This window comes from Oncorhynchus gorbuscha, linkage group LG01 (genome assembly GCF_021184085.1).
Source record: "Oncorhynchus gorbuscha isolate QuinsamMale2020 ecotype Even-year linkage group LG01, OgorEven_v1.0, whole genome shotgun sequence".
Lineage (NCBI taxonomy): Eukaryota > Metazoa > Chordata > Actinopteri > Salmoniformes > Salmonidae > Oncorhynchus > Oncorhynchus gorbuscha.
Genome location: NC_060173.1, coordinates 102,622,013 through 102,635,005, shown reverse-complemented (window position 1 = coordinate 102,635,005; position 12,993 = coordinate 102,622,013). Strand labels below are relative to the sequence as shown.

At 45.6% G+C, this 12,993-nt stretch overlaps 1 protein-coding gene across 2 annotated transcripts in view; it reads right to left on the bottom strand.

Moving 5' to 3' along the window:
- Nucleotides 1-261: 261 nt before the first annotated feature.
- LOC124047576 (zinc finger protein GLI2-like) overlaps nucleotides 262-12,993 on the bottom strand; it is a 161,759-nt gene continuing 149,027 nt past the window's right edge. For both annotated transcript variants that reach the window (XM_046367897.1, XM_046367888.1), the window contains exons 10-14: nucleotides 8,828-8,977; nucleotides 7,812-7,976; nucleotides 7,330-7,608; nucleotides 5,154-5,499; nucleotides 262-4,448 (exon numbers count right to left, since the gene is read on the bottom strand). In XM_046367897.1, coding sequence (XP_046223853.1) covers nucleotides 2,125-4,448; nucleotides 5,154-5,499; nucleotides 7,330-7,608; nucleotides 7,812-7,976; nucleotides 8,828-8,977 — 3,264 coding nt within the window. In that variant the 3' untranslated portion in view covers nucleotides 262-2,124. The remainder of the gene's footprint in view (nucleotides 4,449-5,153; nucleotides 5,500-7,329; nucleotides 7,609-7,811; nucleotides 7,977-8,827; nucleotides 8,978-12,993) is intronic.

The window sequence follows — 12,993 nt, the reverse complement described above, 5'->3', positions numbered from 1 at the left end:
TGCTCGTGTTTCTTGGCTCAAGCAAATCTCTTCTTCTTATTGGTGTTCTTTAGAAGTAGTTTCTTTGCAGCAATTCGACCATGAAGGAGTGAGTCATGCAGTCTCCTCTGAACAGTTGATGTTGGGATGTGTCTGTTACTTGAACTCTGTGAAGCATTTATTTGGGCTAATGAACTTATCACCTGCAGCAGAGGTAACTATGGGTCTTCCTTTCCTGTGGCAGTCCTCATGAGAGCCAGTTTCATCATAGCCCTTGATGGTTTTTGCAACTGCACTTGAAGAAACCTTCAAAGTTCTTGAAAAAATAAAGAAAAAACATTGAACGAGTAGGTGTATCCAAACTTTTGACTGGTACAGTATATCAATCTGTATTGCTGAAGTATCGCGTAAGATCTGCAATAAAATGTCACGTTAATTTCCAGTTGAGGCGACGTCTCCGCAACAGCGGGAACATTGCCTCGCTCTATAGTTATTTGACATGAGGATGGTTTTGATGGTGTGTAGAATTCATTACGGTGGATGCTGAAGAGTTTAGATAACGACACTTTGCTTTCATGTGTCCCAGAGGGACGAGCCCATGTGATTTCAAAGGAGACACAAAACAAGACTTTGGTTCAAAAAGAAAAACGTGGATACTGTATTTGAAATGTACAAAAGCTATATACAACATACACACACTCTCACACTGAGCATAGCCAAATGAATGAGCAGTATACCTATACATACTATAAGGCTACTTTAACTCCAGGAAACAAACTAAATAAAAACTTAGGAGTTGCGGTATCTCATTGTCTTTGATATGATTCGTAATCAAAGTAATACATTCCTTATTTGAATCTCCATATAGTCCATGTCTAGCTCAGAACTCAGGGAAGAGGGAGGGGTAATGAATCCACTAATTAGTGTGTGATCATGTCCACAGAGAACACATGGAGTACTTGCATATTCCTTTAGAGATCTGATTCCTCCAAGGCGTTGCGAGGCATGGGGATCCGCGTGTATCTTCACAGACTGACTGACACTGAGGCAGATCTCTGTCCTTTTCAATCAGTCAGTCTGACAAGGAGGAGGGTCCATAGAGGGTTAGACATTTTTTAGAGGGCACTTGGAGGATCTTTTATACAGTATGACTGAAAGGGGCCATCTCCTGCTGTACGCCAGGGTATGGTTTCCCAGATACAGATTAAGCCTAGTCCTGGACTAAAAATCATTTTCAATGGGTAATCACTAGGGGTTGTAGTCCAGCACTAGGCTTAATCTTTGTCCAGGAAACCGGCCCTAAGAGCTTGGCAAGGGAACCTGTTCCACTGCAAGCTCCTGTATACGAGGATAGATGAAAGCATCGCAATGTTAAATAGTGGCATCATACTGTAAACGGCTTGCAATAATTACATCTCTTCAACATAATTTAAACCACGTACCTTACAGTATATTTATAAACATGATGGAAGGTTGTAATGAGAAATGATATTCTAATATTTTCATACGCATTTTGTCTTGGCAACATTGTTACATGTATGTACGTTTTATGAGTTCACATATTACTCAAACTTGATCTTTTTATCAAGGCACTTGGTGAACTGCTTTCAGTGCACTGCTTTTTAAAAGGTAACAAACATCAACAATGGACACATTTGCCAATGTATTTTTATACCCTTGTCTATTTTTATTCGTAGATACAAAGTATGGCTTTTTAAAACAGTGATACAAATACCCCTTATGTCTTTACTACACTTACTTTATCAACATAAACATTACTTAAAATGTACTTGAGCAAATATTACATTTAACTGGATGAGCAAAGTCTCTTTTCAGGGCGGTGGAGATCGACATTGTCCTGATAAGTAACTATTTCCATAAGGTGTTGTTACATATAATCAGAGCTTTTATAATAATATTTTCCTGATGCTTTCTTGAAATGGTCTGAATATACAAGGGGGCGTCCCAATAATCTCTCCTTCCTTCTGAAGTGTGCACTACTCCCCACAAATGTAAAAGCATTGGATTGGTGTAGGCATGGGCCCAGGGAAGTTTCCATTCACCAATCATTTCCTTTGAAATTCATGAAAGAAAGTGAACACGTGAACACTTTGGGAGAAAAACTATTGTGATGCAGCCAAGGCGTTAGCTCATCATGTTGAGGAACTTACTCTCCTCAGCCAGGGCAGTCAACATGGAGTTCATATCGCCGATGGCCATGTTACCGATCCCTGCTGGCACAGAGGCCAGGGTCACAGAGCTACGGGGGGTGGTGAGCCTGGAGGAGTTCTGGGACAGACTTGTGAGGAGCCCGGGGCTGAGGGTCCCCGACATCAGGCTGGAGTGGTCACCATCATCCAACATGGCATCAAAGTCAATCTGGGCGTGCTCCACACCAGAGGAGTCCACGGTGCTGGTGACCTGGTTGACCCCTGGGGATGCCATGGTAACGGCAGTGCCTACCAGTGCCTGGGGTGCGCAGGGGGACATGGGGGAGTCGAAACTCGGGTTGTTGTTGGACTCGAACATGTGTATCTGGCCAGTGTATAACATTGGAGCGTTAGAGTTGGAGTTTCCCTTTTGTCCGACGTTATGTGCTGCGGTGCGGCCTGGCTTCTTTGGACTGGCCTCAGAGGTGTTGTGATTGAAGTCAGACTGAAGGAAACGGTTCTGCATCGTACTGCTGGATCTTACATGTTGTCTGGACATAGACTTGGTCTCCATGGGAAGCCTGGGCTGCATCCCATCTCTGGTCCCAGTATGGACGGCTTGCTGCTGAGGCGTACTACTGTAGTTCAGCTGCTCAACCTGATTCATGTGAGGGGGATAGCTTTCAACCTGAGTCCTTGATCTGTAGTTTTGAATATCTGGATTATGTGTTGCCATTACTCTGCCATTGGGCAGTGCCATGCCGTTGTTGTTGGGTCGTAGGCTGCCATTCCCAGATCCAGAGTTAGGGATGGGGACAATGTCTTGGCCGTATCCCTGCTGGGGACTCATCTGCTCAGTATAATTCATGCTGCATGGCTGCCTCTGTTGCTGTTGGACAGAGTTGATCCTTTGGGCGTTGCTTCTTTGAGTGTAGCCTTGTAGCTCCATGTTCTGGCTCATAGGCATCACCTGCTGGTTACTGTTACTGCCCATACTACCCTGGAAAGGCCCACAGTTCTGTCTCTGCTGAACCACTGCCAGGTTGTTGTTTCTGAGGAGGTTCTGCTTTGTGAGTCTTGGGGTGCCTGTGGCGTCCATAGTCCCTGAGCTTACCTCATTCCACTGCACTGGCATGTTGTTTTTGTTGTTCATACGGGGTGAGGTTGGGTACTGCTGTTGCTGTGATCCAGAACCAGGGCTCATCTTGTAGAGCGTTAGGGGGGCCTGGCCTGACTCAGACAGGGGCATGTTGGTATCCACCATGGCCATCCTCCTTTGCCCATAGAACTGCTGCTGGGGCTGCTGGGAGGAGGTCATATTCCCTTGGACCTGGAAGCCGTGCGATTGGCTGTTGGTGTAGTCGACGGGGCCTGCTGATTGGCCGGCGCCAGTGTTCTGAGACCTGAGATACTGTACGACATCATCAGGCAGCACCATGTCCTCGTCCCCTGCATGGTCCAGCCCGTCCACAGCCATGGTCTCCATCACCACATTCTCTGAGATGCTGGGGGGCCGCGGGGCGAAAGGGTGGCGGTGCAGACTTCCGTCGGATCGTGTGTAGCCCTGCATGGCCAGGCCCCGGCGATCAGTAGAGGGAGGAGGCATCATGGAGTTGGGGTTCATACTGTTCATGCTGTTGTAGCGCTGGACCCTGGGCAGGGACAGTGGGTCCAAGGTAGGTCTACGGACGGGATCGCTGGCTCTCCGTGGCAGGTTACCAGGGACCTCGTGGGGCATCATACTATAGTTACTGTAGCCAATGTCACTGCAGCGTCTGGGCACTGCTCCAGCAGGGGGCTGGAACAGGTTGGAATTGGAGGAGCTCTCCCTCTCCTGGGAGTGGTCCCCGTACAGGGCCATCCTGGTCCTGAGGCTCATGCGCTCCATGTTGGGCAGAGGTGTGGGTGGAGCTCCCCCGGTTGCGGCAGCATACTTGGCCTTAAGATGGTAGTGCTGAGCCGGGGTGAGGCTGAGCAAACTAGGGCCGTTTCCACCACCCCCTCCACACTGGCTGGCCTCGCTGGATCTCCGGGACAGGTCTGTGGAGATGGGGTCGTAGGAGTCGGCTGAACTGATGTTGTTGTGGCGGTTGCTGAACTGCGAAGCTTCGGAAGAGCGGCGACTGGAGTAGCAGGGAGAGATGCCTGAGGAGCGGCGGCTGGTGTAGGCTGAACTGGCAGTGCTGGTGTTGCTGTACCGGCGGCCCTGCTCATTCAGCTGGTTTAGCATGGTCACCTCGCATGATGACAGGTCACCAAGACACTGACCAGGGTAGGGCCCGGGTGAAGCGATCATATTGGAGTTCTCCAGAAGGGAACCTGAGGAACCAACAAGAGGAACTACATTAGAACATATAGGGCAAAACACCTTTCTTGGTATCTAAGGCTGCTTCACAAATTCCTCGCAACTCCATCTCTCCGAATGTGGATGAACGCAAAAAAAAATAAAGTTTGTTATTTGGTCATTTGTACCCCTTTTTCTCCCCAATTTTGTGATATCCAATTGGTAGTTACGGTCTTGTCCCATTGCTGCAATTCCCATGCAGACTTGGGAGAGGCGAAAATCGAGAGCCATGCATCCTCTGAAACACACACTGCTTCTTAACACACTGTTCACTTAACCCGGAAGCCAGCCGCCCCAATGTGTCGGAGGAAACGCCGTACAACTGGCCACCATGTCAGCGTGCATGCGCCCGGCCCGCAACAGGAGTCACTAGAGCGCGATGGGACAAGGACATCCCGGCCGGCCAAACCCTCCCCTAACCTCGACGGCCCTGTGCCAATTGTGTGTCGCCTCATGGCTCTCCCAGTCATGGCCGGCTGTGACACAGCCCAGGATTCTGGATCTGTAGTGATGCCTCAAGCACTGTGATGCAGTGCTTTAGACCGCTGTGCCACTCGGGAGGCCCTAGCGAGAATTTTTTTATAAGATAATATTTTTCTTCCTTGTCATCGTTTATTAAACTTTCAGCATTATGACAGTTCTTAACAACAGTTATCAAAAACTCTATATAAAACTCTTACCAACAGCAGGAATAGGAGGCAGCTTGGTGTTGGTGTTCCGGATCTGTGGACCAGAGTTGGCCCAGGGACACGAATCCCTCACATTCTTCAGCCTCTCCTTCTTGATGTTCTCCAGCTTGATGGTGACTCCTCCCCCTTTACGGAGCCCAAGCCCCACCCCTGCTGAGTTGCCATGGGAGAGGGTGGAGGAGTCCACCATGGGAGCGTCATCCAGTGCACTCAGCTCCCCAAAGCTTCCCCCACTGTGCAGGGCCATCTCTACTCCACTGTCATTGTTGTGGGCACTGCCAAGTGGCGATGGCTCACTGCTACATGACGAGTGACCGCCAGGGCTGGATTGATACATCTGGAGAGGAGGACAGGGTATATGGTTTATGTTAGACACCAGATCAAGCCTATCAAGGGCTTCTCATATTACTAAGTTGAACTGAGCTGAGCCAAACCAAGCTCTACTGAGTGGTTTTGTTCAGGTTGGCTTGTTAGTGTGAAAAAGGTACCACAGTCAGACCAATTCAGGGCATGGTCATTGTAAAAATATGCTTAAAGTATGTACAAGCTGGATGTAGAAGCCTAAGTGTTCTTGTTTCTTAGTTTACTCCAATTAGGAGAGGGGTGGTAGGGTTTGCGGGAAATAATAAAGGAAAATGTCATTTTAAAAGATATGTATGTATATATATACACACACACATTTATGTATATATATTTATATATATTTGGGTGTGTATGTATGTATATATATATTTACAAAAACATATGGGGGATTGGAAATGATGTAGACAATTACATTGATGGAAGCTACAATCTATCTGCAATATCTAAATATAATATAAAAATAATAATAATAATATATATGCTAATATAATTGTTCTGTGTTTTCTATATATTTTCACACTATGAGGTTAGAATAATACTGTGAAATTGTGAAAAATATGTTAATGCACTTTTAGTGTAATGTCTGAAATTTCAGCCTGTTTTGGTGGGATGGAGTTTTGGCTTGCCTTGTGACATCATCAGGTAGTACATTTGTTATTAGACCAATAAGAAAGAGTTCCAAACCTCTCTGCCAATAACAGCTAGTGTTCAGTTTCCCCTCCCCACACAGACCACTCCCAGAAAGTCCTAGCAAAATTCTTGCTTGAGAAATTGCTATTTGCTAAGAACCTATTTTTGTTTCTTTTTGACCATTTTAATTGAAAAGGATCACAGTAAGGTACTTAATTGTTACCCAGAAATTATTTGATATTGAGAAAAAACATCTGTACTGGAATACAGTTGCACAATTCTGATTAATCAAGTATTTAAACTCTTTGCCAAACCACAAATTAAATAAACTATAGCATAGCTATAGTTTCATAATCTTATTTATCATAGATATGTTGGATTCATTTACAAAGGAAACAAGTATATTGTGGAGCGATGGAGGGATACTGTGAGTCTAATCACAGTCAAGTGTTGATAGTGATGAATTCTGACACAGACTGAACTAGAAAGAGTCTTGATCACAGCTTGATTGCTGACACTATTTGTTCCACACACATGCTGAACAGTCCCGCTCTTTGAATATTAATTTGATAATGACTTTTATCATGGCCCGACAGACATTACCGTCAGATCACGTAGGCCACAGAGGAATATAACTGAATAAACTCATGCAAAAACATCAAACTGTAGACAGTACAGTATAGACTTTTAAAACCAGAAGCGCTTGGAAAGTGCTTGGTGTAATCCTCTATTCTTTCATACATAAAGGAACAGAGTAGTGCAATTTCAAATGTACAGATGCAAAATTGACATGCAGAGTTAGAAAGCATTGAAATGAAAGAGAAAAAGTGGTGGTGCTTACCTCAGAGATGCCTGTCCGTTAGGGAAAGTGTTAAAGAAAGAGAAGCACATTCAAGTAGTGACCAGAGAGGTGAGTTGGATTAGGAGAAGGGTAGACCATCAGCAGGTCAATTGTCCATCACAGTTAGCGTGAAAGGTGATGGGATAGATGGTGAAATGCCTGCATTTGAGTCACAAGACTCAAATAATATAGAATATGTATGATGGTACTGATAGGATTTGCATTGATAGTTTAAGTAGTTAGTAGTTGAGAGGATTTGGACAATAGTCAAAGTCAATGCTTTGTTAAATAATTAGTGGTGATGACACATTGGAATGTCACACCCAGTCTTACCATCGAGTTCTCGGTCTTGATTGACTTGACCTGCAGGCAGTCCTCCACTCCTCTAGTAATGCTGTTGGCCTCCATCTTTCCATCTATCCCTCTATCACTCTGTTTGGCATTTGCCTCGTTCTCTCCATTTCCCTTGGGAGTACCCCTGGGAGGCACATCGCCACGTTGTTTCTTGGTGACGTGGGCCTCTGGTCCGTGAACCGTCTTCACATGCTTCCTGAGAGAGCTGGGGTCTGTGTAGCGTTTAGTGCACCCAGGGATCTTACAGATGTAGGGTTTCTGGGAAAAATAATTTAAAAGTATGTCTTATTACCTTATTATGCTTATGTTGATTACTGATTTCTTTCATTGTCTTCTGAAAATGCAATATATAAAAACAAAATAAATGGAAATGCACATTAGTTGATTTAAATAATGGCAGTGGGTATATACTGATGTAGCTCAAAGTATGTCTTTGAGGTGATTGTCTATAAGAGCCTTACCTCATTGGAGTGTGTGCGGTTCTGGTGCTTGGCTCTGTCTGAGGCGTTTGAGAAGGCTTTGTTGCAGCCCTCATGTTCACAGACGTACGGCTTCTCCCCTGTGTGGGACCTCAGGTGGGTCTTCAGGTTCTCCAGGCGAGAGTAGGCCTTACAGCATCCTTCAAACTAAAGAGAGGGAGGGAGACAAAGGTAAGTTAGACGTAGCCTCAGAGACTCTTACACGTATCACACAAAAGTATTTACTCTTAGAGAAAAATGACTACTACACGTATTTAAGCTAAGTAAGAGACCATGGAGAGCTTTGTTGAAACAAAACATCAAAGCTGGTCTGTGTTTAGCTTTGGTATGCTACAATAGGCTATGCATTGATTTGCTATTCCTTCAGAGCGGCATACTGTGCTGGGCACTGTGGGTAATTGACAGTTTGTGTGAGATGGGATCAAACTATATTCGCTCAAAAGTGGACATAAAAGACCTAAGATCCTCCCTTCAAAAACACAAGACTTGCTAGAGAGGGAGATAGCTGGGGGTGAATGAGATGCATGTGGGATTTAAAACTAAACTCTTTACACTTTAATAACTAATATCCTCCCCTCCTGTCAATCAGCCTTGTGAAGTCTCTAGTCAGAAGTATTTTAATGGACTGGACTCACAAGGCCTCATCAATGAGCTTTGAAGCTGAGGAAACTACACTCTGAATGTGATCATCATGAGTGGACTGCATGTTACACATGAAGCCCGTAGGAATTCCCGGAAAACTCATCTAGATGGAGAGGAAGGATCACTACTGGTAAGAAATAGGCTTGGAGTGAAGAAATACAGTAAAGTTACGGTCAATAGTTATTATAGGGTGAAAAGCATAACCCTATCTAGAGGTAGGACTTGTGCAGAAATGTGATTAATACAAGGAGAGATGGTTATGTGAGTGGCTTATCCATGACCTATAATAGAAGGCTCTGGGCTTATTGAAATAATGTGTACATGCCCAGGTGCTAGTTGGGAGTTGGAGTTCTTACTGTGCATTTGTGTGGCTTCTCCCCAGTGTGTCTCCTCATGTGGACCACTAGCATGTACTGAGCTTTGAAGGGCTTCTGTTCTCTCGAGCACTCATCCCAATGGCACACAAACTCTTTCTTCTCCCCATGGATGTGGTCGTTGTTGATGTGCTGAAGAGAGAACAGGGGAACATGGGGTTACATGGGAGTAAAACACAGCCGACACATCCATGTATCTCAACTTGTTTCAGGATATGATCTTCTCAATCAACTGTCAGACTGTCTTTAAAGCATTCGAGGTGTGTGTGTGTGTGTGTGTGTGTGTGTGTGTGTGTGTGTGTGTGTGTGTGTGTGTGTGTGTGTGTGTGTGTGTGTGTGTGTGTGTGTGTGTGTGTGTGTGTGTGTGTGTGTGTGTGTGTGTGTGTGTGTGTGTGTGTGTGTGTGTGTGTGTGTGTGTGTGTGGAAAAGTGAGACGTTTAGTCAGCAAAGAGCTTGTGAGAGCAGGCCTCCCAAACATCCCTCTCTGAGATCCCTTCCCTTCCCCAAGCCAGACCACGAGTGACAACGCCATCCATCATGGCTAACAGTTTGTCTACAACGTGAGTTGTAGGGTTGTGACTGTTTTGTCAGGTCCTGTGTCTCACATAAAAAACACAATGTTTTCTCAGGCCCTATATGCGTCAGAGGGAGGGGACTTCCTTAACTAACCGGAAGAGGAATTCGTTGTGGGACAGTCACACCTGAGATTTACACACATCTCCTCCTCTATCTCCCTCAGATGCACATGCTTCAACAGCTGATTATGTTCTTCGAGGAACACGGTGCACCCTCCCAAAGAATACGTTGCACCCCCCCACCCTCATTTTGCCCTCAGAATAACCTCAATAAGTTGGGTCTTGGACTCTACAAAGTGTCGAAAGTGTTCTACAGGGACACTGGTTCATGTTGACTCCAATGCCTCCCACAGTTGTCAAGTTCGCTGGATGTCCTTTAGGTGGTGGACCATTCTTGATACACACGGAAACTGCTAAGTGTGAAAAACCCAGCAGCGTTGCAGTTCTCGACACAAACCGCTGCGCCTGGCACCTGGTACCCCCCGTTCAAAGGTACTTCAATCTTTTGTCTTGCCCATTTACTCTCTGAATGGCACACATACACAATCCATGTCTCAATTATATCAAGGCTTAAAAATCCTTGTTTAACCTGTCTCCTCCCCTTCATCTACACCAAGCCTGGGCAAAGGCCGACCCGGGGGCCGTACTTGGCTCGCGGACCTGATTCAACATGGCCCGCGAACCTGATTCAATATGGCCCGCGGACCTGATTCAACATGGCCCGCGGACCTGATTCAACATGGGCCGCGGACCTGATTCAATATGGCCCGCGGACCTGATTCAACATGGCCCGCGGACCTGATTCAATATGGCCTGCGAACCTGATTCAACATGGCCCGCGGACCTGATTCGACGAGGTAAAGGATTTCAACTATTTCTCCTTTTACCTGGATGAGAGCAGTGATGCACGTGACACGGAGCAGTTGTTGATGTTCTGACGAGGCAAAACCCCAGACTTTGAAATGACAGAGGAGCTTGCTTCAGTGCAGTCAATGAAGAGCACAACCACAGGGAAAGATTTATTGGAGGAGGTTAATAAGTGTGTAGCAAAGCTGGGACTTTATCCAGTGTGACTGTGCCCAAACTTGACAGGAAAAAACGTTGACCTTTTGAAAAGGACACAAGATCAAGTAGTTTAGTTGAACCCAGAAATTATTTTCCTGCATTGCATTATTCATCGGGAGGTGTTCTGTAAATGTGTTCTGAAAAGAGCCATGTTGTGGATACAGTCACTAAAGTGGTAAACTTCATAAGAGCAAAATCTAAACCACAGGCAGTTTGTCTCACTGTTGGAAGAGACAGAGCTCCCCTACCACATAAACGTGAGATTGCTGAGTTTGGGGAAGGTGCTTAAAAGAATCTGGGACCTGAAGTCGGAGATTGCTGAGTTTTTGTAAATGAAAGGAAAATGATGATTTATCTCAACTGCAAGATAAAGAATGGTTGTCTGATTTTGCCTTCACTGTGGACATCATTGCCCTCATGAATGAACTGAATTCCAAACTACAAGGGAAGGGCCTTTTAGCACATCAGATGTACAGCCTTGTCAAAGCCTTCAAGGGAAAATTACTCCTCCTGACCCCCAAGTAGAAGCCAAAAATCTTCTCCACCTTTCAACACTACTAGTCTGTTCCCTATCAGATGACCACCGGGAGAAGTACACATTGCTGCTGCGTGCTTTGAACGCAGAGTTTTCTTTTCATTTTGAGGATTTCAAAGTGTTGGAAAATGGTTTCCTCTCCTTTCACCTTCTATGTGGACAACACTCCCACTGACCTGCAACTTGAGCTTATTGATCTTCAGTCTGATGCAGTGATTGGAGAACTATTCAAAAGAATTTCACTGACAAGGTTCTATGCATCTCTCTGCGACAAAACTTTCCAAAGATAAAGAGTCATGCTCAGAAGATGTTTGCACTGTTTGGGTCAACCTATGTATGTGAACAGGCATTTTCAGTGATGAAATATAACAAGTCAAGGCACAGATTATCTCTTACTGACTCTCACCTCTCAGCAATCCTGCGCATAGCGACATCAGAAACTATACCTGACTTCACAGCTCTAGTCAATGCCCATCAGAGACTTCACTCCTCACACTGATTGAATAGTTTAAATGTAATATTGAGTTCTCTCTCTTTCTTGTGTTTTTTTGTGCATACCCGTTAACAAGAGTTCTGTCTGTGGTGCTGAATGCAGTGTACTTTTCCCTCCGTGTAGTTGATTGCATGTTTAATAATGAAAATACCTATCCTGTGGTGCCTGTTTTCCCGAGCCTGACACAGCTCTTATCTCCGCTACAGTTCTGTCTGCTCTGACTCTGGTCCCTGTCTCCAGTCCCTCGTCTCGTAAGTCCTGCTTCCCAGCCCTGGACCCCTGCTCTACTGCTCCCTTGGATTCCGCTCCGGACCTGCTTACCCGGCCCCTACTTCCCTTGCCTAAGCCGTAGCCTCAGTTCCTGGTTCCCTGCTACCCGCCAGAGCTCCCCCTGACCTGCACCCCATTTCCCCCCGGTTTTCAATAAATACCTTGGTTACCTTATCCCTGTCTCCTCGTTTGAGGATGGGGCTACTCAGGAAGGATTAGTTTGGGTAAACAGAACCTAGAAGCGCTATGCCATAATTGAGTATTTTTTCAAGGTGTATGATTTCACTGGTGAGAACATGTGTGAAACCTTGGATCTACAGTACAGGGGCATGTGTACAGAAATGTAGATGAAGGTATAAAGTCCTATCAAACTCTTAGCAGCAGACTCTCAGCTATTACATATACATCTACCGAGATATATAATTAGAAGTTACTGTAACAAGCGACTCATTCATAAATACATTATTTTATAACACTGTATTTACACTGTATTGACATATACTGTTAGTATTTTCCTTCCTGGCTGCCTAACCCTTGTTCCAGAGAGTTGTGGTATTATGTTCTTTGCTTCACCTTGTCCATCCACACCCCACGCCCTACAATCTACACCCTATAATCCACACCCCACGCCCTACAATCTACACCCTATAATCCACATCCCACGCCCTACAATCTACACCCTATAATCCACACCCCACGCCCTACAATCTACACCCTATAATCCACACCCCACACCCTACAATCTACACCCTATAATCCACACCCCACGCCCTACAATCTACACCCTATAATCCACACCCCACACCCTACAATCTACACCCTATAATCCACACCCCACGCCCTACAATCTACACCCTATAATCCACACCCCACGCCCTACAATCTACACCCTATAATCCACATCCCACGCCCTACAATCTACACCCTATAATCCACACCCCACGCCCTACAATCTACACCCTATAATCCACACCCCACGCCCTACAATCTACACCCTACAATCCACACCCCACGCCCTACAATCTACACCCTATAATCCACACCTCACGCCCTACAATCTACACCCTATAATCCACATCCCACGCCCTTCAATCTACACCCTACAATCCACACCCCACGCCCTACAATCTACACCCTATAATCCACACCTCACGCCCTACAATCTACACCCTATAATCCACACCTCACGCCCTACAATCTACACCCTACA